The sequence below is a fragment of the Xiphophorus maculatus genome, chromosome 24, assembly GCF_002775205.1.
Source record: "Xiphophorus maculatus strain JP 163 A chromosome 24, X_maculatus-5.0-male, whole genome shotgun sequence".
Taxonomy (NCBI): domain Eukaryota; kingdom Metazoa; phylum Chordata; class Actinopteri; order Cyprinodontiformes; family Poeciliidae; genus Xiphophorus; species Xiphophorus maculatus.
Genome location: NC_036466.1, coordinates 14,721,343 through 14,742,040, shown reverse-complemented (window position 1 = coordinate 14,742,040; position 20,698 = coordinate 14,721,343). Strand labels below are relative to the sequence as shown.

Sequence of the window (20,698 nt, the reverse complement as noted above, 5' to 3'; positions counted from 1 at the left end):
TGACATGGCACGTTATCAGGAGAAAAACAGATTTCTGATGTTTTTGAGTTTTTAAATTACACTTAATGTTTTAGATCATAAACAAAATTTAAATTTCAAAACAAAGATAACTAAATTAAACAAAAAGGCTAGTTTAAAAATAAATTATATAATTTATTAATAGAATAATCTGTCCAAACAAACACAGCTGCATATGAAACATTTAATTTTCCTCCTTGCTGAATCATGAAGTAAATGTGATCAGAGTATTTTGGGGGCAAGTTGAAATGTCTTCCCCAGTGTGGTGGACACATCAGGAAGTCCACCTTTATATGGATCCAAGTCAAGCAAACAAATGATAGAAAAATATGTCAAAATGTCAAATTAACACCTTCATTGTGAAAGTTTGCTCATTATTTAAGAGAAAATGACCACAAACCACCAGTAATCCTCCTGCTTTGAACATTTCTGTTTATCCTCAGACGGTTCTCACTTCATCATCACAGGAAGCTGCCTTATAAGGACAGGAAGAGGAGGAGGAGGAAGAGGAGGAGGAGGAAGGCTCAGGCGGAGAGAAGGTGATGTTTACCTCAGCTGTCAGCTCGCATCTTCTTCAGCTCTGAAGAAAACCAGAGGGATGAATGCACACACACACACACACACACACACACACACACACACACACACACACACACACACACACACACACACACACACACACACCCACACACACACACACACACACACACACTCAGCCTCTATTAATAGCTGTGAGAGCAGCAGGATGGAGCGTTGAACCCGATCAGATCACAGCAACATGTTGGAGCAAAATAAAACATAAAACAGATTTTAAAGAATAAAACTGAGATTCAAATGGATCCAGACTCTGAACCCAGCTGGAGTTAGAGAAGGTGACCTTTGACCTGCCTCCAAACGATTTCTGGACAAATGAATCATAACGACTCAATTTTTCAGCCCAGTTTGATTAATTTAAACTCAGAACTAAAAATGTGAGATGAACTGGAAACACAGAAGCTGCTGCAGGTTTTAGGTTTTACTTTTCCTTCTCTTGTAGATCTGACAGGTTCTGGATCAAACCGGATCAAACTGGATCAAAACCTTCAAACCCAGAAACAAAATGGAGTTTAAAATAAATACATTTAGTTAATATGCTTGTATTTCACAGGAAACACTTTCAAGAGATGTTTGGTGGTTAAAATCCAAAAACCATGTAGAATTACCATTATTATTATTATTATTATTATTAATATTATTATTATTAGTAGTATTATTATTAATATTATTATTATTAGTATTATAATAATAATAATAATAATTATTATTATTATTATTAATATTATTATTATTATTAGTAGTAGTAGTAGTAGCATTATTATTAGTAGTATTATTATTAATATTATTAGTATTATTATTAATATTATTATTATTATAATAATAATAATAATTATTATTATTAGTATTATTATTATTAGTAGTAGTATTATTATTATTATTAATATTATTAGTATTATTATTAATATTATTATTATTAGTATTATTATTAGTAGTAGTATTATTATTATTATTATTATTATTATTAGTATTATTATTATTATTCATTCTTTAGATCTTTCTGCTGTATGGAAGGAAAATGTTTCTCCATGTTTTTAACTTGAGTAAAAATCAGTTTGGTTTTGAACCCAAACGATAAACTTGAACATTTAAACAGGTTTTATGGTTTTTGCTCCGTCTGATAGAAGAGAATAAAACTCCCAGAGTTCCTTGCTGCTGCTGCTGCAGGCTTTTCCTTTATAAGGCAGCGCTGAGGAAGACGAGATGCTTCCTCACATTGTTAAGTCCTGACGACAGACAGGCCTGGAGAAACTCTGGAACCAGAGAGACAGACAGACGGAGCGCTAACCCCGTTAGCTTCCTTCAGTGTTTTATTGATCATAGATCAGAAACTGATCAGCCGTTAATCTGAAGCATGAAGGTGGAAAATAAACCTGAAATTCTCCTTTAGTGTGAAAAAACAGGAGAGTTTCTGGAGGAAGAGAGGAGGAGTTTGGTAGTTTGGTAGTTTGGTGGTTTTATTGTTAAATGAATAAAAGCTGCTGTCATGTGACTGATATCATGTCGGCCATGTTTCCCTCTGGAGCCTTTCGGACCGCGGGAGGAGCTGCGGCGGGCCGGTTTGGCCCCAGGGCCTCCAGTTTGGCCTGAATGTGAGGAAGAGGAGAGGCGATGAAGAGCTGATGTCATCAGGAGGCTGGAGGCGGGGCCAGAGGGGGTAAGTAGAAATACCCCGGGGCGGTTGGTCCCTCTCAGAGCTCCAGCTGCAGCGCCTCCATCATGGCCTCCTTCTCCTCCTCCGCCCGCTCCGCCTCCTCCTACCGCCGCACCTTTGGCCACGGCTCCTACGCCTCGCCGTCCCTCAACCGCTCCTTCCTGGGCCCCGCCGCCGCCGGAGGGGCCCACGTGACCTCCAGGGTGTACGAGGTGACCCGCGGCACCGCGGCGCCGGCCTACCGCCCCCTGGGGTCCGCCGGGTCCCTGGGGGCCGCCCGGCCGTCGGCGGGGCGCTACGGCGGCCTGGGGGAGACGCTGGACTTCAGCCTGGCGGACGCCCTCAACCAGGAGTTCCTCGCCACGCGGACCAACGAGAAGGCGGAGCTGCAGCACCTGAACGACCGCTTCGCCAGCTACATCGAGAAGGTCCGCTTCCTGGAGACGCAGAACCAGGCGCTGGTTCTGGAGGTCCAGCGGCTCCGGGACCGGGAGACCCCACGCATCGCCGACCTCTACCAGGACGAGATGAACGAGCTGCGCCGGCAGGTGGAGGTCCTGACCAATCACAGGGCCCGGCTGGAGGTGGAGAGGGACAACCTGGCCGACGACCTGGACAAGGTCAAGATCAGGTAGGAGCAGGGGTCAAAGGTCAGGGAGGAGCAGGGGTCAAAGGTCAGGGAGGATGTTGTGAATTCAGGTTAATCTCACGTCAGGCTGTCAGAGTTTCTAGGAAAGTTTCTTTAGCCTGGCTAAACGTTTCCTGTTAAATGAGAAATGAAAAGGTGGGCGTGTCGTGGTGGCGTAGCGGTTAGCGAGACCCGTATTTGGAGGCCTTCAGTCCTCGACGCGGCGGTCGCGGGTTCGACTCCCGGACCCGACGATATTTGCCGCATGTCTTCCCCGTTTCCTGTCAGCCTGCTGTCATATCAGGGACACTAGAGCCACAAAAATACCCTGGAGGGGTAAAAAGAAAAAATGAAAAGGTTTTAGTTTGGACTCTGTTACAGATTACAGATTAGTAACATCTAATCTGTTGTGACACGTTACAGATTAGAGCTGCTTCAGTGTCTCCAGAGTTCATCATGTTTATGTTAAATTCTTCTCTAAAAGGAGAGAAAGACGCCGCCGTTCTGTCAACCTTCACATTCACTGCAGCAGTTTGAATAAAATACATTTATTTCATTTCTTAGAGAAACGTTTCAGATTTTGTTTCTAAAGGTGACATGACTCAAATGAAGCACTGTGTGTGTGTGTGTGTGTGTGTGTGTGTGTGTGTGTGTGTGTGTGTGTGTGTGTGTGTGTGTGTGTGTGTGTCCAGGCTGCAGGAGGAGATCCTCCAGAAGGAAGAAGCTGAGAACAGCCTGGCTGCGTTCAGAGCTGTGAGTCTTGATCAGATTGAATAATAAACGGATTTTCTGCTGGTTTTATTGTTACACTTTTCTATTCATATTTTTATTTTCAAATATAACTGAAAGAATGAGCTTGTTTACATTTCTTTAGTCAACATGTTTTTGTTATTTTGAGGCTTTTATTTTGGTTTGATTTCTGCATGGGGGCTCGTCCGGGATCCTTTTTGATTCCATTTTATTCCTGAAACAATAAAATCCTAACATAATAATTATCAGCTAACATTTTCATTTTACAGAAAAGTTCATTTTTCTTTGGATATTTGAAAGGAAGTTTTCTCTTGCATGGATTCCTAGCATCTTTTTTCGACTCGTTAAAGTTTGACTTCCTGTTTCTCCTGTTTGACTTCCTGTTTAAATATGTCGCTCAGAGGACGTGTGATTTGTTGTGCAGGACGTGGACGCCGCCACTCTGGCCCGTCTGGACCTGGAGAGACGCATCGAGACGCTGCAGGAGGAGATCGCCTTCCTCAAGCGGATCCACGAAGAGGTTTCTGCTCCTCCTCTTCCTCTTCCTCCTCCAGCCCGCCTAGTCCGAGCTGCAGACTCACCGTCTCCCCCTGCAGGAGATCCGGGAGCTGCAGAACCAGATGCAGGAGACGCAGGTCCAGGTCCAGATGGACATGTCCAAGCCGGACCTGACGGCGGCGCTGAGGGACATCCGGGCCCAGTACGAGGGCATCGCCGCCAAGAACATCGCCGAGGCTGAAGAGTGGTACAAGTCCAAGGTCACCCACTTCCTGCTGCTTCCTGTTTACCTGCATGTGTATCTGACCCGACCACTAGAGGGCAGCACTGATGGAGCAGATGAAGACGGAGTTCTGTCTCTGCAGGTTTCGGACCTGAACCAGGCCGTCAGTAAGAACAACCAGGCACTGCAGCAGGCCCGCCAGGAGACGCTGGAGTTCAGGCACCAGATCCAGGCCTACACCTGCGAGATCGACTCCCTTAAAGGGACGGTACGTAGAACTAGAACTTCACAGGCCCGGGAGCGTCCTCAGAACCTCCTGTTGGTTCTGATGAACAACCAAAATGATCTGGACAGAAGATGAGAGAGTGACCTGTGTGTTCCCTGGAGGAGAAACAGGTTCTGTGGCTAACCGGTTCTGTAGCTAACAGGTTCTGTAGCTAACAGGTTCTGTAGTTAACCGGCTCTGTAGCTAACAGATTCTGAAGCTAACAGGTTCTGTAGCTAACCGGTTCTGTAGCTAACCGGCTCTGTAGCTACTGACTGGTTCTGTAGCTAACCGGCTCTGTAGCTAACAGGTTCTGTAGTTAACCGGTTCTGTAGCTAACAGGTTCTGTAGCTAACCGGCTCTGTAGCTACTGACTGGTTCTGTAGCTAACCGGCTCTGTAGCTAACAGGTTCTGTAGTTAACCGGTTCTGTAGCTAACAGGTTCTGTAGCTAACCGGCTCTGTAGCTACTGACTGGTTCTATAGCTAACCGGCTCTGTAGCTGCTGACTGGTTCTGTTGCTAACCGGGTCTGTAGCTACTGACTGGTTCTGTTGCTAACCGGTTCTGTAGCTAACCGGCTCTGTAGCTACTGACTGGTTCTGTAGCTAACCGGCTCTGTAGCTAACAGGTTCTGTAGCTAACCAGTTCTGTAGCTAACAGGTTCTGTAGCTAACCGGCTCTGTAGCTACTGACTGGTTCTGTAGCTAACCGGTTCTGTAGCTACTGATTGGTTCTGTAGCCAACAGGTTCTGTAGCTAACCGGTTCTGTAGCTAACAGGTTCTGTAGCTAACCGGCTCTGTAGCTAACAGGTTCTGTAGCTAACAGGTTCTGTAGCTAACCGGCTCTGTAGCTAACAGGTTCTGAAGCTAACAGGTTCTGTAGCTAACCGGTTCTGTAGCTAACCGGCTCTGTAGCTACTGACTGGTTCTGTAGCTAACCGGCTCTGTAGCTAACAGGTTCTGTAGTTAACCGGTTCTGTAGCTAACAGGTTCTGTAGCTAACCGGCTCTGTAGCTACTGACTGGTTCTATAGCTAACCGGCTCTGTAGCTGCTGACTGGTTCTGTTGCTAACCGGGTCTGTAGCTACTGACTGGTTCTGTTGCTAACCGGTTCTGTAGCTAACCGGCTCTGTAGCTACTGACTGGTTCTGTAGCTAACCGGCTCTGTAGCTAACAGGTTCTGTAGCTAACCGGCTCTGTAGCTACTGACTGGTTCTGTAGCTAACCGGTTCTGTACCTACTGAGTGGTTCTGTAGCTAACCGGCTCTGTAGCTAACAGGTTCTGTAGCTAACCGGCTCTGTAGCTAACAGGTTCTGTAGCTAACCGGTTCTGTAGCTAACCGGCTCTGTAGCTACTGACAGGTTCTGTAGCTACTGACTGGTTCTGTAGCTACTGACTGGTTCTGTAGCTAACAGGTTCTGTAGCTAACCGGTTCTGTAGCTAACAGGTTCTGTAGCTAACCGGCTCTGTAGCTACTGACTGGTTCTGTAGCTAACCGGTTCTGTAGCTATTGACTGGTTCTGTAGCTAACTGGTTCTGTAGCTAACCGGATCTGTGTGGTTAACTTGCCGTGTGTCTCTCCCCGGTTGGTTCCGGTCCAGAACGAGTCCCTGCTGAGGCAGATGCGGGACATGGAGGAGCGCCACGGGCGCGAGGCGGGCGGCTTCCAGAACACGGTGGCCCGGCTGGAGGCCGAAATCGCCACCATGAAGGACGAGATGGCGCGCCACCTGAGGGAGTACCAGGACCTGCTGAACGTCAAGATGGCGCTGGACGTGGAGATCGCCACCTACAGGAAGCTGCTGGAAGGCGAGGAGAGCAGGTCAGAACCCGCACAGAACCTCCAGAACCTCCAGAACCGCCAGAACCGCCCGACTCTAACCACCGTCTCTTCCAGGATCGCCCTGCCCATGCAGAGCTTCTCCACACTGAGCTTCAGAGGTACGTAGCGCCTGCCGGTCCCTGAACGCACCGCCGGTCCCTGAACGCACCGTCTGTCCTGACTCTGTTTGTTTGAGCAGAAACCAACCCAGAACCGCCACATCGCTCCGCAGAGACCCACTCCAAGAAAACGGTTCTGATCAAGACCATCGAGACCCGAGACGGAGAGGTAGAACCGATACACACCGCTGGACCAACACACACACACACACACACACACACACACACACACACACACACACACACACAGAAAGATGCACACTGACCTCCAGGCTGGGAATGCTCTGTGGCCTATTCAAAACCTGAGTTTTTTTAAGCTCTGGTTGGAGGATCGTCAGGAACTAAAACTAAAAGTGAATCTATGTCACAGATTCTCTTTCATTGATGAATTGATCGGCTTTTAAACTGATCTTCTGTATCGATCGGCCCTGGAAGCAGGTCAGGTTGATTTTCTGTTAGTTCTGCTCTAAATGTCTAAACGACGTTTTTCCTTCCTGGTCTCACTTTTCCGTCTGGATTCAAGATTCCCTGGATACACAGCGGAGCGCCTCAGAAAAACTAAACTAAACGTTTAGACCCCGATGTAGAAAATCCACCCTGTTGCCGTAGTTGTTCTCTCAGAACAAATGACGTTAGCATTAGCATTAGCATTAGCTTTAGCAGAGCTGCTCCTGACTTGAGTTTCTGTCCCCAGGTGGTCAGCGAGTCGACGCAGCACCAGCAGGACATCATGTGAGGACCTGAGGGAGGACAGACGACTCGCCGCTCCGCAGCGCTCTGACCAACTCAAATAATCAAACCAAGCTAAACACAGCATTAGCATTAGCATTAGCATTAGCCTGCGCTGAGTTCATCCTGCAGTGAAACGATTCATTTTTCTCTGGTGAATTTCCATAAGAAAACGACCTGAGAAACGTGACAGGAACATCCGCTAATAATCCGAAAGTTATTTACTGATATGAGATTCAAATATGTAATAACAACGATTTCTATAGGAAAAGGTTGAAATGATTGTTAAAGAAAATATTAGCATTTTAAGAATATTAGCCTCAAATAATAATTCATCCTAGCTACTTTAATATTTAATATTTCTTTATTTTATTTCATAAACATCAGTTTATGGTTCCTGTTAGTTTAATGATCAGATTTCCATCCATTATTAAACGAAAATGTTGTCGTTAAACTGGCAACTAAACGTGATTAATTATGGAGCATCAAAAGTGCCACAATCCGTTCATTTCTTAAAATATATGTTAATATCTGTGATCTTTTAATAAGACAATAAAAATGGAGAAATGTCAATAAAGAATATAAACATTTGATTCAATAGTTATTCATTATTTTTTGAACTTCATTATCCAATATTTCATGAAATACATAAAACTGACCCCAACATCTGATTGGTTGACCTGAATAGCAACAAAACCACGGACCAATCACCATGCGCAGAGCAGAGTTAGCCCCGCCCACTGACTGCCTTGAAAAATGAACCTCCTGATTTATGACAAGAAATAATTATGTAGAAAAATAGCTGCAGTAATTATTCATGCTTTTAACATGTAACAAACTTTATAAATTATTATTCTATTTTTTTAAATAAGTGATAAATATAGATAATGTGAGTAATTTTTAAAATTGATCACATTTACAAACATATTTATGAACTAAATTTTTCCTCTACTTTAAATAATTCATTAGATTACAATTTACTTAAATTGATTAAAGATTTGTATTTTTGTTTTGGTAAAGTATTCTGACTTTGAATTCAACCAGTAAAAATAAATAATTGATTGAATGTTGTTTAAATGATTGTTGAATTAATATTACAGGACATGAATGGGCTGAAGATCAGATATTAATCTGATGATTTTATGATGCTGATAAAATGATTGTAATGTTTTTATTGTTTTAACAGAGCAGGAACATGCTTTAATTATGATCAGAGTCTTTCAAAACATGATCACTTTAACCTCTGCTGAGCAAAATAAATAAATCAATAAATAAATCCATCCATACAGCAGGTCTTCATTGGACGTTAAATAAGTGCAGAGTGTTTCTGTACAGGTTTCCTGACGGCAGCAGGAAACTAACCAGTTGGTCTCATGCAGTTCAGCTCCTTCCTCCCAGTAAACGCATCACTTCCTGTACACATTCTCCTCTAAAAACACGTTAAAGTTTCACATTTTACCAGACAGATGTTACATCACCCTAAATAAAGAAAAACACGATGGAGAAATCAGATGGCTGCTGGTCCGATTCATCCGTTCACACCGGCACCGCAGTCTGGATCAGAACCCAAAGAGGCTAACGCTAGCTTTATGTTAGCTTCTTATTAGCAGAAGCTAGATGTGGATATATCTACGCTAATGGGCTAAAGAGAGAAAACTAATGTTTAATGTAGCGCTTTAGAATTTTGCTAACTTTGAAAACATTTAGCACACTTAGCTTCCAAAGTTTCAATTTACTTGGCTGGTAAGTTTTCAATGAAATAAAGTTTTGGCATCTGTGTTAAAGTTTTGCTTACATAAATCAACTTCAACTCAACCTGGCAATTTTAGCTTCAAAATTCAAAATGGCTGCCATGCTAGATGCTGCAGTGGAGCCCGTTAGCGGTTCAGTGTTCACAGATTTTTTTTCTAAAATATATTTTAAAAAATCCAATTCAGAAGCTGAAACACTGAGAGCCAAGACGAGGAAGGCTGCAGACGTTAGCTTCTGCTAAGACGTTAGCTCCTGCTAAGACGTTAGCTTCTGCTAAGACGTTAGCTCCTGCTAAGACGTTAGCTTCTGCTAAGACGTTAGCTTCTGCTAAGACGTTAGCTCCTGCTAAGACGTTAGCTTCTGCTAAGACGTTAGCTTCTGCTAAGACGGTTCCACTTGACGTCTGAATGGGTGCTGAGGTGAGTTTGGTGTTTGAAAGATGAAATAAGAAGCTAACCGTGTTTGGAGCAGTTCGAGGAGCTCTGGTTCCAGACCAAACGCCTTTGAAACCAGTTTCCAGGTGTTTTGAGGTGCCAGTGTAAACAGAGCTCTCAACACAACCCGGCTTGGTGTTGCCATGGCTACCGAAGGGAAGTGTCCAACTGAGCGGTTGGGTTGGCTGACCTGACAGTTTGACGTGGCAGCAGCAGAGTTCTGACCAGCACCAAGGGAGACGAAGGGAGAGGAAACGTCTCTTCTGGTTCCGAAGGTCGTTGAGGTCAAGATGGCACAGAAAGAAAAGAGGTGAAGTTGGTGCTGAGCTGCTCCTTCCTTGAGGAGCTGGTTGGATGATCAACAAGAGTTGGTCGTTGACCCGGAGCTGGATGGTGACCCGGATCTTTGACCGATCTGGTGTTAGAACCTGAGCTGGGTTCACAGTGGAACCACTGGAGTCGATGTTTGACTGAAGATGGAGGCAGAAAGCTCAGAACCGGGTCATTGGGTTCCTTCAGGGTTGGAGCTGTGGTGTGTGTGTGTTTAGTGTCTGCATGCGATTAGCGTCACAAAGCCAGCGGCTAGCTTAGCTCATTAGCCACAGCTAGCCTAGCTCATGTGTCAAGACTTTGTAAAGAGTTTAAAGGTGGGTAGATTCTGCCTGCAGGGTCAGAGGTCAACACCAGGAGGTGGCCTGTCAATCCGGTGGTGAGTGTAGTGGCTGTAGTCAGTTCCTCCTGATCAGGCCTGTGAAGGTCTGGGGTCAGAGGTCAGGCCCGTAGAGGCGGCCCCGCGGCCCCGGTGAGGGGGGTGGCGGAGCCGCAGTCGTAGCCCATCTCCACCACAGCGTGAGCGCCTCCTACCAGCCGGCCGGGGAAGGGCTGCGCCTGGACCTGCCGGTCCCGGAAACTCTGGATGTAACTCTGGAAGACAACAGAGACAGTTGAGACACGGAGACACTTCGTCCGCTGGGACGCAGACGGCGTGCGACGCTGGCTACCGGCGACAGGACGTCGGTGTCGTAGCGACGGATGGGGTTGGGCTTGCGGCGGTAGGCGGGCTCGGCGTTGAGCTGCTTGGCCTGGTGATGGTGGGAGGAGCCATGTTGCTGCTTCTTCTTCTTCTTGTTGCGGTAGCGGTCGTCTCGCTGACGAATCCGCATCACCTGCATCCTTCGCTGCTGGCGGCTGATGATCACTGAGGAACAGACAGGAAGTTTACCAACATCAGGGTGACGACCTGCAGCCTGGCTCAGGTTGGGAGATCGGTTCCTCACCTTTAGTGTGAGAGTATCCCTCGGCGGTCACCTTCCACTGAACTATGACCCCCAGCAGGGTGAGGGACGGCCACACCCCCAGCACCAGCCAGGTCATCCAACACACCGGCTTCCCCGGCTCCACCTTGATCCGCTCGTAGACGTACACCAGCAGCGCAAACAGCTCCAGGAAGTAGTCCAGGGCCACGGTGATGACGGCGGCGCCGAACACGGCGGTGGACAGCGTGGTGAAGAGGCGCTGCCACTGCAGCGTCAGCACGGCGAACAGCATGCCCAGGCCCAGCAGGACGCCCAGCGGCACCCAGACGGAGCGCGACGGGGCCTGGGACAGCTCCGCCATGCCCACCAGGGTGGCCACGCCCACCAGCAGCCCCAGCAGCAGCCCCACCATGAACAGCCCCACGCTGCGCACCAGCATGGTGACCAGGCCGCACAGCGTGCCGATGCCCAGCCCGATGCCCACCGAGGCCTCCACGCTCAGCTGGGTGTCCAGGACGCGCTCCTTGTAGCACAGCAGGAAGATGACCACGGAGCCGAACATCAGGCCCGTCAGGAACATCACCGCCTTGAAGCAGCGGTAGCCTGGAGGAGCGCAGCAGGGGCGGGGTCAGAACCACGATGGAGGTCGGACCTCAGGAACCCTAACCAACCGGCAGGAACCAGTCGGGTTAGGGTTCCATCAGGATCCGGTCGGATCCATCAGAACTCACCGAAGAAGCAGTAGATGATGCCAAAGAGGCAGCACATGGAGCAGACCACCGAGGGGACCGCCGAGTAGCGGCCCCCGGGGTCCAGGCAGGCGTCCGGCCGGCCGGGGCGCGGCTCCAGCGGCGGCGTCTCCAGCGTGGTCGCCATGGCAATGAGGAGGAGGTCAGGAGGCGAGAGTGCGGCGCTCAGGTGAACGGTTTCACCTGCAGAGACAGACGAGGGAAATCAAAGGAGTCACATTAAACCACTAACCAGAAACCAAACTCAGAAGACACCGTCTGGGAAGATCCAGAGAGATCTAGAGAGATCCAGAGAAAACTAGAGAGATCCAGAGAGATCCAGAGAGATCCAGAGAAAACTAGAGAGATCCAGAGAGATCTAGAGAAAACTAGAGAGATCCAGAGAGATCTAGAGAAAACTAGAGAGATCCAGAGAAAACTAGAGAGATCCAGAGAAAACTAGAGAGATCCAGAGAGATCTAGAGGGATCCAGAGAGATCCCGGCCCACCTCAGGAAGTGACAGATGAAAATCTCTGTCAGATCATCATTCAGTTCTAAAGCTGATTCCTCCTTCAGTCCGGTTGACCCGGTTCTACAGGAACCAAAACTGCAACATTTGATCCAATTCCAGCTGCTGTATCCCTTTAAAGCGTCACCATGGTAACCAGTCACAGTTCAGGCAGTCCATGTATCTATGTCATTGTTTATTGTTCTACTTAAATATTTGAATGAATTATGGAGATAATGATCAGAAATATTGTTTACTTTGGTTTAATTAAAGGAAACTTTTGGACCTTTAATTGGTCCAAAACATAACAGATTACATCCCATAATAACAGAGTGGATCCCAACTGACCTGCATGTTTACTGGGCACCAACAACCCAACACCAACATGGCAACCAATCAACCCAACACCAACATGGCAACCAATCAACCCAACACCAACATGGCAACCAATCAACCCAACACCAACATGGCAACCAATCGACTCAACACCAACATGGCAACCAATCAACCCAACACCAACATGGCAACCAATCAACCCAACACCAACATGGCAACCAATCAACTCAACACCAACATGGCAACCAATCAACCCAACACCAACATGGCAACCAATCAACTCAACACCAACATGGCAACCAATCAACCCAACACTAACATGGCAACCAATCAACTCAACACCAACATGGCAACCAATCAACTCAACACCAACATGGCAACCAATCAACCCAACACCAACATGGCAACCAATCAACTCAACACCAACATGGCAACCAATCAACTCAACACCAACATGGCAACCAATCAACCCAACACCAACATGGCAACCAATCAACTCATCACCAACATGGCAACCAATGAACTCATCACCAACATGGCAACCAATCGACTCAACACCAACATGGCAACCAATCGACTCAACACCAACATGGCAACCAATCGACTCAACACCAACATGGCAACCAATCAACCCAACACCAACATGGCAACCAATCAACCCAACACCAACATGGCAACCAATCAACTCAACACCAACATGGCAACCAATCAACCCAACACCAACATGGCAACCAATCAACCCAACACCAACATGGCAACCAATCAACTCAACACACCAATCAACCCAACACCAACATGGCAACCAATCAACCCAACACCAACATGGCAACCAATCAACTCAACACCAACATGGCAACCAATCAACTCATCACCAACATGGCAACCAATCAACTCATCACCAACATGGCAACCAATGAACTCAACACCAACATGGCAACCAATCAACTCATCACCAACATGGCAACCAATGAACTCAACACCAACATGGCAACCAATCAACTCATCACCAACATGGCAACCAATCAACTCAACACCAACATGGCAACCAATCAACTCAACACCAACATGGCAACCAATCAACTCAACACCAACATGGCAACCAATCAACCCAACACCAACATGGCAACCAATCAACTCAACACCAACATGGCAACCAATCAACCCAACACCAACATGGCAACCAATCAACCCAACACCAACATGGCAACCAATCAGAGAAATTCCTCTGTTTCACTTTCTGCTGGAAAACCTGCAGAGGCTCAATCTGAATCCATGAAAACAGACACAAGCAGCAGTGAAATAACTGCAGTCACACACACACACACACACACACACACACACACACACACACACACACACACACACCCACACACACACACACACACACACCGCTCCAGAGCGCCAGCTAAATGCTCAGAGCCTTTTATTCTATTCAAACGTCATTTTAATAATCATCCTGCCATCAGAGATTAGCAGGTCGCAGCCGACTGACCCACTGTGTGTGTGTGTGTGTGTGTGTGCGTGGGTGTGTGTGTGTGTGGGTGTGTGTGTGTGTGTGTGTGCTGGCTGTGTGTTGGCAGACAGATTGTAAAAACAGGAGTTTTTTTTCTTCTGCTGCTGCAACAATAACACCACCAGGCCCCGCCTCCTGCTTCCTGTCTGTTGTCATGACAACACAGAGATGCTGACTGATGACCGACCTGAGTCTGCAGCCGGACCAATCGGAGGCGCGGCTGCTGCTCCCATAGCAACAGCGTGAGCCAATCAGGGCGAGTGTTTGTGTGGCTCCTGCTGGCTGTGAGGACGCCACAAAATTATTTATAGTTCTCAAATTATTATCAATATTTATTGAAATTAGGACTTTAGATGTAATTATTGATTAGTTTTTACTTCTATATAAAACATTTTTTATTTTCTTTTTTCTAATGTAAATATGTTTGTTTACATTTTAAAAAGAGAAAAATAGAAAAATATCCACAAAAAACAGAAATAAAACTAAAATTCACTAATATTTGTACTTTTTCAATCATATGGATAATTTCTTATTGACAGATTCTCTACTTTCTGTTAGTGTGATTCATATTTAGCTGATGTTTATTCTGGTCGCCTGAATCCCAGCCAATCAGGAGCAGCGTGTCAGTAACCATGGCAACGTTCATCAGGATCATGACGACAATGTTCTGTTTGTGTTCAGTTATAAATATCTTTTTCCAAGTTCAAATAAATCAACTGGAATCTTTTGACATGAAAAGTTTTAGCAACAAAACCCTGAAATCCAAGATGGCCGCCGCATAGAACCCATGTGAAGCTGTTGGAATAAAATCCATCAAAATCAGTCACAACATGTTCATCTGATGTTCATCTGATGTTCAATGCTTACACTCAAAGATTAGCTGCTAGCTAGTCTGGCTACTTAGCATTTAAACTGTTAGCATCATAAATGCTAACAGTTTAAAAACCAGCAGAGTTAATATTTCAGCTTCTGATAGAAACGAAGCAGAATTTGATGAACAGCTTCCTGGATGGATCCCAGAGGATCCCAGAGGATCCTGGGTGTCTAGCTGAATCTGACTGGTTCTGGTTCTGGTTCTGGTTCTGGTTCTGGATCAGCAGCTGGTTCATGTATTCACTGTCTGCAGAGGAAACGCTTCATTAATCTGGTACTGAAACTAAATCAACTTCCTGCTCCCATCAGCAGCAAACAGGAAGTCGTTTCCATCCAGCTGATCTGAACTCTGACCTCTGGATCCGTTCTGGTCGTAACCAAGGAAACGTCTGATCGGAAAGATGAACCAGACTGAAGAAAATAATCAACCAAATAATTTATTCAAGTTTTAAGATTTTGAAACATTTATGAGGCTGAATTTATTGGAAAGATCATTTCTAATCTCCATGTTCATAAATTATTGAACATTTTTCCAGGTTTTCAGAAACAAGGAAAGATTTATAATCTGCTTCTGTCTCTAATATAATATCTGGGTTAAAATGTCATTTTGATCAGGATGTGTAATCCTGCTAACAGCTGGACTAATAATTCAGATTATAATCTGCACATGCTGCTATGTTCATCTGTTTATTGATCTGATTTATTTTACAGCTGTAGAAATAATAAAAATCAAATATATTTAACATAAACTTTATTCCTGCTTTTACAGAAATAATGTAAAATAATTTAATCTTTATATAATTTGAGTTACAGAATAAAAATCAGATTCAGAAATAAAACCGGAGCGGAAAGCAGCCAGGAAACGGCTGCCCCAGGTTGACCTTTGACCTCTGACAGGACTCCAGGCCTCAGATATAATCCAGAATAATTCATCTCACATTAATGACTGATCAACTGATCAGAACAGAAACAGAGCCGGTTCTGGTCAGCAGGACTCTGTGACTCTGTGACTCCACACCAGTGATCCCAGTAAGAACAAACCAGTAAGACAAGCTTCACCAACACTCAGCTGATTCTCCGTCAGGATGGAGAAAATGATTGGACTGAACCAGCAGCAGAATGAGACAAAACATCTAAAACCTTCTGGAAGGAAAAGTTAGAGACAGATTTAGAAACGAAGCAGGAGATCAGAGCAACGGCAACCAGCAATGGCAACCAGCAACCAGCAAGTCCTGGTTGCTGCTTCCAGCAACATGAAACGCTTCAAGCTGAGCAGCAACTCTTGATGCATCAGAGAGCAGATTTCACCGACAGCCTGAACGCAGTGTGTGTGTGTGTGTGTGTGTGTGAGTGAGTCAGTGTTCCTGTGTGTGTGTGTGTGTGAGTCAGTGTGTGTGTGTGTGAGTCGGTGTTCCTGTGTGTGTGTGTGTGTGAGTCAGTGTGTGTGTGTGTGAGTCGGTGTTCCTGTGTGAGTGAGTGTGTGTGTGTGGGTGTTCCTGTGTGTGTGTGTGTGTGTGTGTATCAGTGTTCCTGTGTGTGTGTGGGTGTTCCTGTGTGTGTGTGTGTGTGTGTGTGTGTGAGCGCTGACTGCGTAGCGTCCACAGACCTGCTGCCCTCTGACATCATCCTGATCCTCAGCTGAGCAGAAAGACAAACTTTACAGAAAGTCGGTTTGTGAATCATTTAATGAAACAAAAGTAAAACTAAACCAGATCCGGGACCAGGTCCGGGACCAGGTCCGGGACCAGATCCGGGACCAGGTCCAGGACCAGATCCGGGACCAGGTCCGGCCCGCCGTAGCTCTTCAAGTGGCCCGAATTACACGAGTCGGTTCCTACGGTTTGTTGTGATTTTGTGTTCATGGAAACTCAAGTTAAATCAAAATGGCGCCGTGTCTTTAAGGCTGATGCATCAATTTATGACATTTATTTAAGAATAATACATTTGTCATTTATTATTACAAAGTAACTGTAAAAGCCTCAGTGCTGTAAAAGCTAGGAGATTTATGAAAATATTTCCTGAAAAATGGGGAAAAACGCTGAAAGTGATGCCAACTCCCACCAGCAGGTGGCAGTGTGTTTTATTTATGTCTTATTCCTCTGCTGCCTCAGCCTGACCTGATGTCCAATGGGCTCTTTGCACCTGCCGCGCTGACGTCACAACCGCATGCGCAAATGCGACTCTCTTTTTTCCGCTTTGAGTTACCATGACAGATAGAAAAGACAAAGTCTTATTTCAGACGCAAATAAAACAATACTATGAACATTGCTGTCTTCCTAATATAATGGGCTTTTAAGTTTTCATGGATTTCCAAGCGGTCCTGAATTAAGAAGACGGTGGCTTGTAAATATTGTCGCTACCAGTTAAAGCTAACGCAGCACAGCAAAGTTTACAGCCTTCACTTCACTCTGGATCAACTTGTTCAGCCTAAAGCAGAAGGTAAAGGAGCCTCCTGTGTTATTTCCATGGACTCACTTCTGTATTCAGCCTGAAAGAGTTTATGGGAACCAGAGAGCAGACCAGAGCCAGACAGCCGAGCTACTGATCCACCTGTACAAACCGCTGGAAACACCGTCCTGCTTCACAAGAACATGCAAAACTAATAAAGCGAAGTAACACGGAGACCTTAAGGAACACGGACATATTTTTCTAAAAGCACCAACTCTGAACCTGAACAGTCAGCTGAACTAGAACTCCGACACCAGAGCTGCTCTACTGTTAAGCTATGGGCTTGTTGTTCCTCAGGCTGCAGAAGCAAAAAGCCTGAACCGTAAAATCCCCGTTACTTGGTCTCTGACACTAACGACAATAAACCACGTAATATACTTGAACACAAGGTAAAAACATTGTCCGTTAATGAATGATGAAAAATGTTTAGATACTTGAATAGAACATTTTTACAAGACAAATGTCTAGCATAAGCTAAAGCTAATGTTAGCCACAAAGTTTAAAGAAAGTAAAACTCACCTTCATATCTGTGAATAACGAGGCGAACATCTTAAAACCTTTCTCCAGCTTATTGTCGGGGCTTCAGATCGATGTTCATCATGAATTGTTACCTTGGACAAGCCCTGCAGACGCCCAGGGTGAAGAGCCTTTTTCAATAGATCGGAAACGATTGAGCCGCTTTTCCCCGAACGCGGAAGCTGAGGAGCAACGAGCCCATTACCATCAGCTAATATCCATTATTATCAGTTATTATCAGTTATTCTTTGTGATTGATACGACGAGGAACAAAAAGTCACATTTACTGCCAGAAATAATAACAAATATTACAAATATTTCAGAATTAGCTCCGAAAAATCAGAGATTTTAACTGGAAAAAGAAAAAAGTCACCAAAACAAACAAACAAAGAAACTTCTGGAAAATATGATTATCAGATGTTCAATATTATTTCATTTTAATGCAGACAGGATGATTTTAATATTTTATTAACAGGTTTTATTGATTCTGGTGCTGCCGGCCCTTTAAGAGCGTTCATGTTGTCTAATCCTGATTTAATCTGAAGATAAATTAGAAACAAGTTCAGGATTACAAACTCAGATTAGGATTATCTGAACTATACCAATTATTACTGTAGATTACTGCCTGTTTACTGATCGATTGATCAGTGATTTATTGATTGGTCATCAGTCTGCAGATATTTTATTAAAGTCTTTTTATATTAGTATGTTAGATTACATTAAAAGATGCAAATAAATTATTTTTATTTTTATTTCCTGAACGGCGCCGCGGGTCGGGTCAGCAGCCGGGCCGGCTGGATCATCAATATGAGCCGCCGGGGCTGATGGGAAAACGTGACAGAGACGCCGCCGGCAGCAGACGTCCCACCACAGAGACAGACTGAGACAGACTGTCCACTGGGAGCTCAGGGTGAAGAGACACGACCTTCATGTGACCTTCATGTGACCTTGATGACCTTGGCATCACCAGGCAGCAGAAACACCAACATGGCGTCAGTGAGGTCACCGGTATATTTTCAAAATAAAAGATCAGAACCATCCCCTGAACACCTGGAGCTCCACAGACCTGAAACAGTCCAGCTCTGTCAGAGGCAGATGACCTTTGACCTGGTGTGGAGGCAGGTGAGTCACGCTGATCGCCCACCGCCGCCGTGACTCGGCGAGGCGTTCTCACGCCTCCTCAGCAGGTTACATAAAGAGGCAGAGGAGCTGGTGAGTGATGTCACTTCCTGTCTGATGCGACCAATCAGCTGCTGAGGATCAAACTGATCCAGTTGGATGAAGTGAACCAGAACCGCAGGGTGATCCAATCAGAACCAGAACCAGAACCGCAGCGCTCCATTATTCATTCATGATTTCTCCAACTGTAAAGTTTCAGAGATTTATTCATTTACTCTGATTGCTGTAACAACCTGCTGTGACCTTTGACCCCTGCTGTAGCCTAACGTTTTGACCCAATGCTTTAAGATGAGGAATCACGTGATGCGTTCACGTTCCGGTCCAAAGGCAGGAAAATGCATCAGCGCTTCTGTCTGTTGACTTTCTGGAAACATGTCAACGTGACGTCACACAAATGATCGGGTTTTAGTGAATTAGAACCGGAAGTGTGGCATTTCTGTCCGATTTTTTCACGACCCCTTCACGGACCGTGGGACCGCTTACACCCATAAACACAACATGCATTAATCCGCTTGTTTTACCGAGTCAGAACCGGGTCAGAACCGGACCGTGGAAGCACTCACCATGTTCCCCGCGGCGGGTCGCGGTTCCTCCGCCTTCACTGCGGCCCCGGGGCCCCGCGGAGCCCCGCGGAGCCCCCCGCACCGACCGACTCCATGGCTCCCCGGGTCCGCAGCAGCAGGCAGGGCGGTGGGCTAACCATCCATCAGAACCGGGACCGGGACCGGGCTGGGAGGACGGAGACCCGGTTCTCAGCTACACGGACTGCTGGAGCATCCAGGCTGCGGTCCGGTCCGGATGATGAAGGCGGTGCGTCAGGAGGAAGAGGAGGAGGCAGCAGGCCTGTGAGGCGACCCCTGCTGGCGGAGCTAATAAATGCAGCTGTAGCAGCACCGCTAGCTTGATGCTAACTGGTCTAATGAAACCAGCAGAAACACCGGAACCACTGGAGAGACACGATGAAGGAGGCAGTTTTACACTGAACCTGACAATTTAGAGCTAAATAATTCTCCAAAAAATGGCCATTTCTGAGATTATTTTACAAATTTTATGATTTATTTATTTCGACTTTTGAAACTCCGAAATTTCCTTGTATTTTCTCGAAAATGTAAAAGATTAATCTGAATCTGAACATGAGTTTTTCAGCAGAAATGGATTCTTTTCTTCTATCTGCAATGACTCTAATAGTCCATCATAGAAACCCGTTAAATAAAAGCTGTAAATAAATTTGTAGAAATGAACTAAATCTCTAAAATGCAGCCAGAAATCTGGACGTTTCTCCCGTCAGGATCACAGGATCTGACAAGGTTTCCTCAGTTCTGGGGAAACTCCGGCTCTTCTGCAACATCACATCTTTAATAATCCAAACAGGAAACCAGATTATCAGCCCTGGAAAAAAACTAAAGAAAATCACAGGGAAACACGGTGGTGGCAGCATCATGATGCGGAGCGTCAGTCAGTCTGGAACAGAAACGTTTCTGCATAATTTTGAATTATCTGCATCAAACTAAAAATAAAACACAAAGTCAAGATGATGATCGCTGCTGGACGTCTCCCAGTGCAGACAGGGAGCTGCAACTGGACCAGCAGGTGGTGACTGGTTTATAGAGCAGCTGTCACTGGTTTACTGTCCCATTAGGACTGGAAAACTGTTTTAAAGTGGTTTAAGGCTGGTTAAAGCTGGACTACAGGTCCAAACTGGTCCAGAACTGGTTTGGAAAAGCTGATGAGACGAATCAAACACCAGACTTGCTGTGTGACCAGTGGATGTCCTGGATGTTTGTACTGGTTCCAGTCTGAGTGTTTGGCTGCAGCTTTAAACTTTCACACAACAAAACAAAACATTTCATTA

General features: G+C 45.7%; 2 protein-coding genes across 2 annotated transcripts; one reads left to right on the top strand and one right to left on the bottom strand.

The window, feature by feature from the left end:
• Window positions 1-1,751: 1,751 nt before the first annotated feature.
• On the top strand, window positions 1,752-8,362 carry LOC102218935 (desmin-like). The gene is made up of 9 exons (XM_023329418.1): window positions 1,752-2,897; window positions 3,587-3,647; window positions 4,069-4,164; window positions 4,241-4,402; window positions 4,508-4,633; window positions 6,234-6,454; window positions 6,530-6,573; window positions 6,654-6,742; window positions 7,268-8,362. The coding sequence occupies exons 1-9, from the start codon at window positions 2,332-2,334 to the stop codon at window positions 7,307-7,309; spliced, it is 1,407 nt and encodes a 468-aa protein (XP_023185186.1). The 5' UTR covers window positions 1,752-2,331; the 3' UTR covers window positions 7,310-8,362.
• Window positions 8,363-8,454: 92 nt separating this feature from the next.
• LOC102218670 (transmembrane protein 198-B-like) lies at window positions 8,455-19,704 on the bottom strand. The gene is made up of 5 exons (XM_023329419.1): window positions 19,410-19,704; window positions 11,476-11,676; window positions 10,766-11,347; window positions 10,490-10,686; window positions 8,455-10,412 (listed from the first exon to the last, which is right to left on the bottom strand). Exons 2-5 carry the CDS (start codon window positions 11,618-11,620, stop codon window positions 10,260-10,262), a joined length of 1,077 nt encoding a protein of 358 aa, XP_023185187.1. The 5' UTR covers window positions 11,621-11,676; window positions 19,410-19,704; the 3' UTR covers window positions 8,455-10,259.
• Window positions 19,705-20,698: the final 994 nt, after the last annotated feature.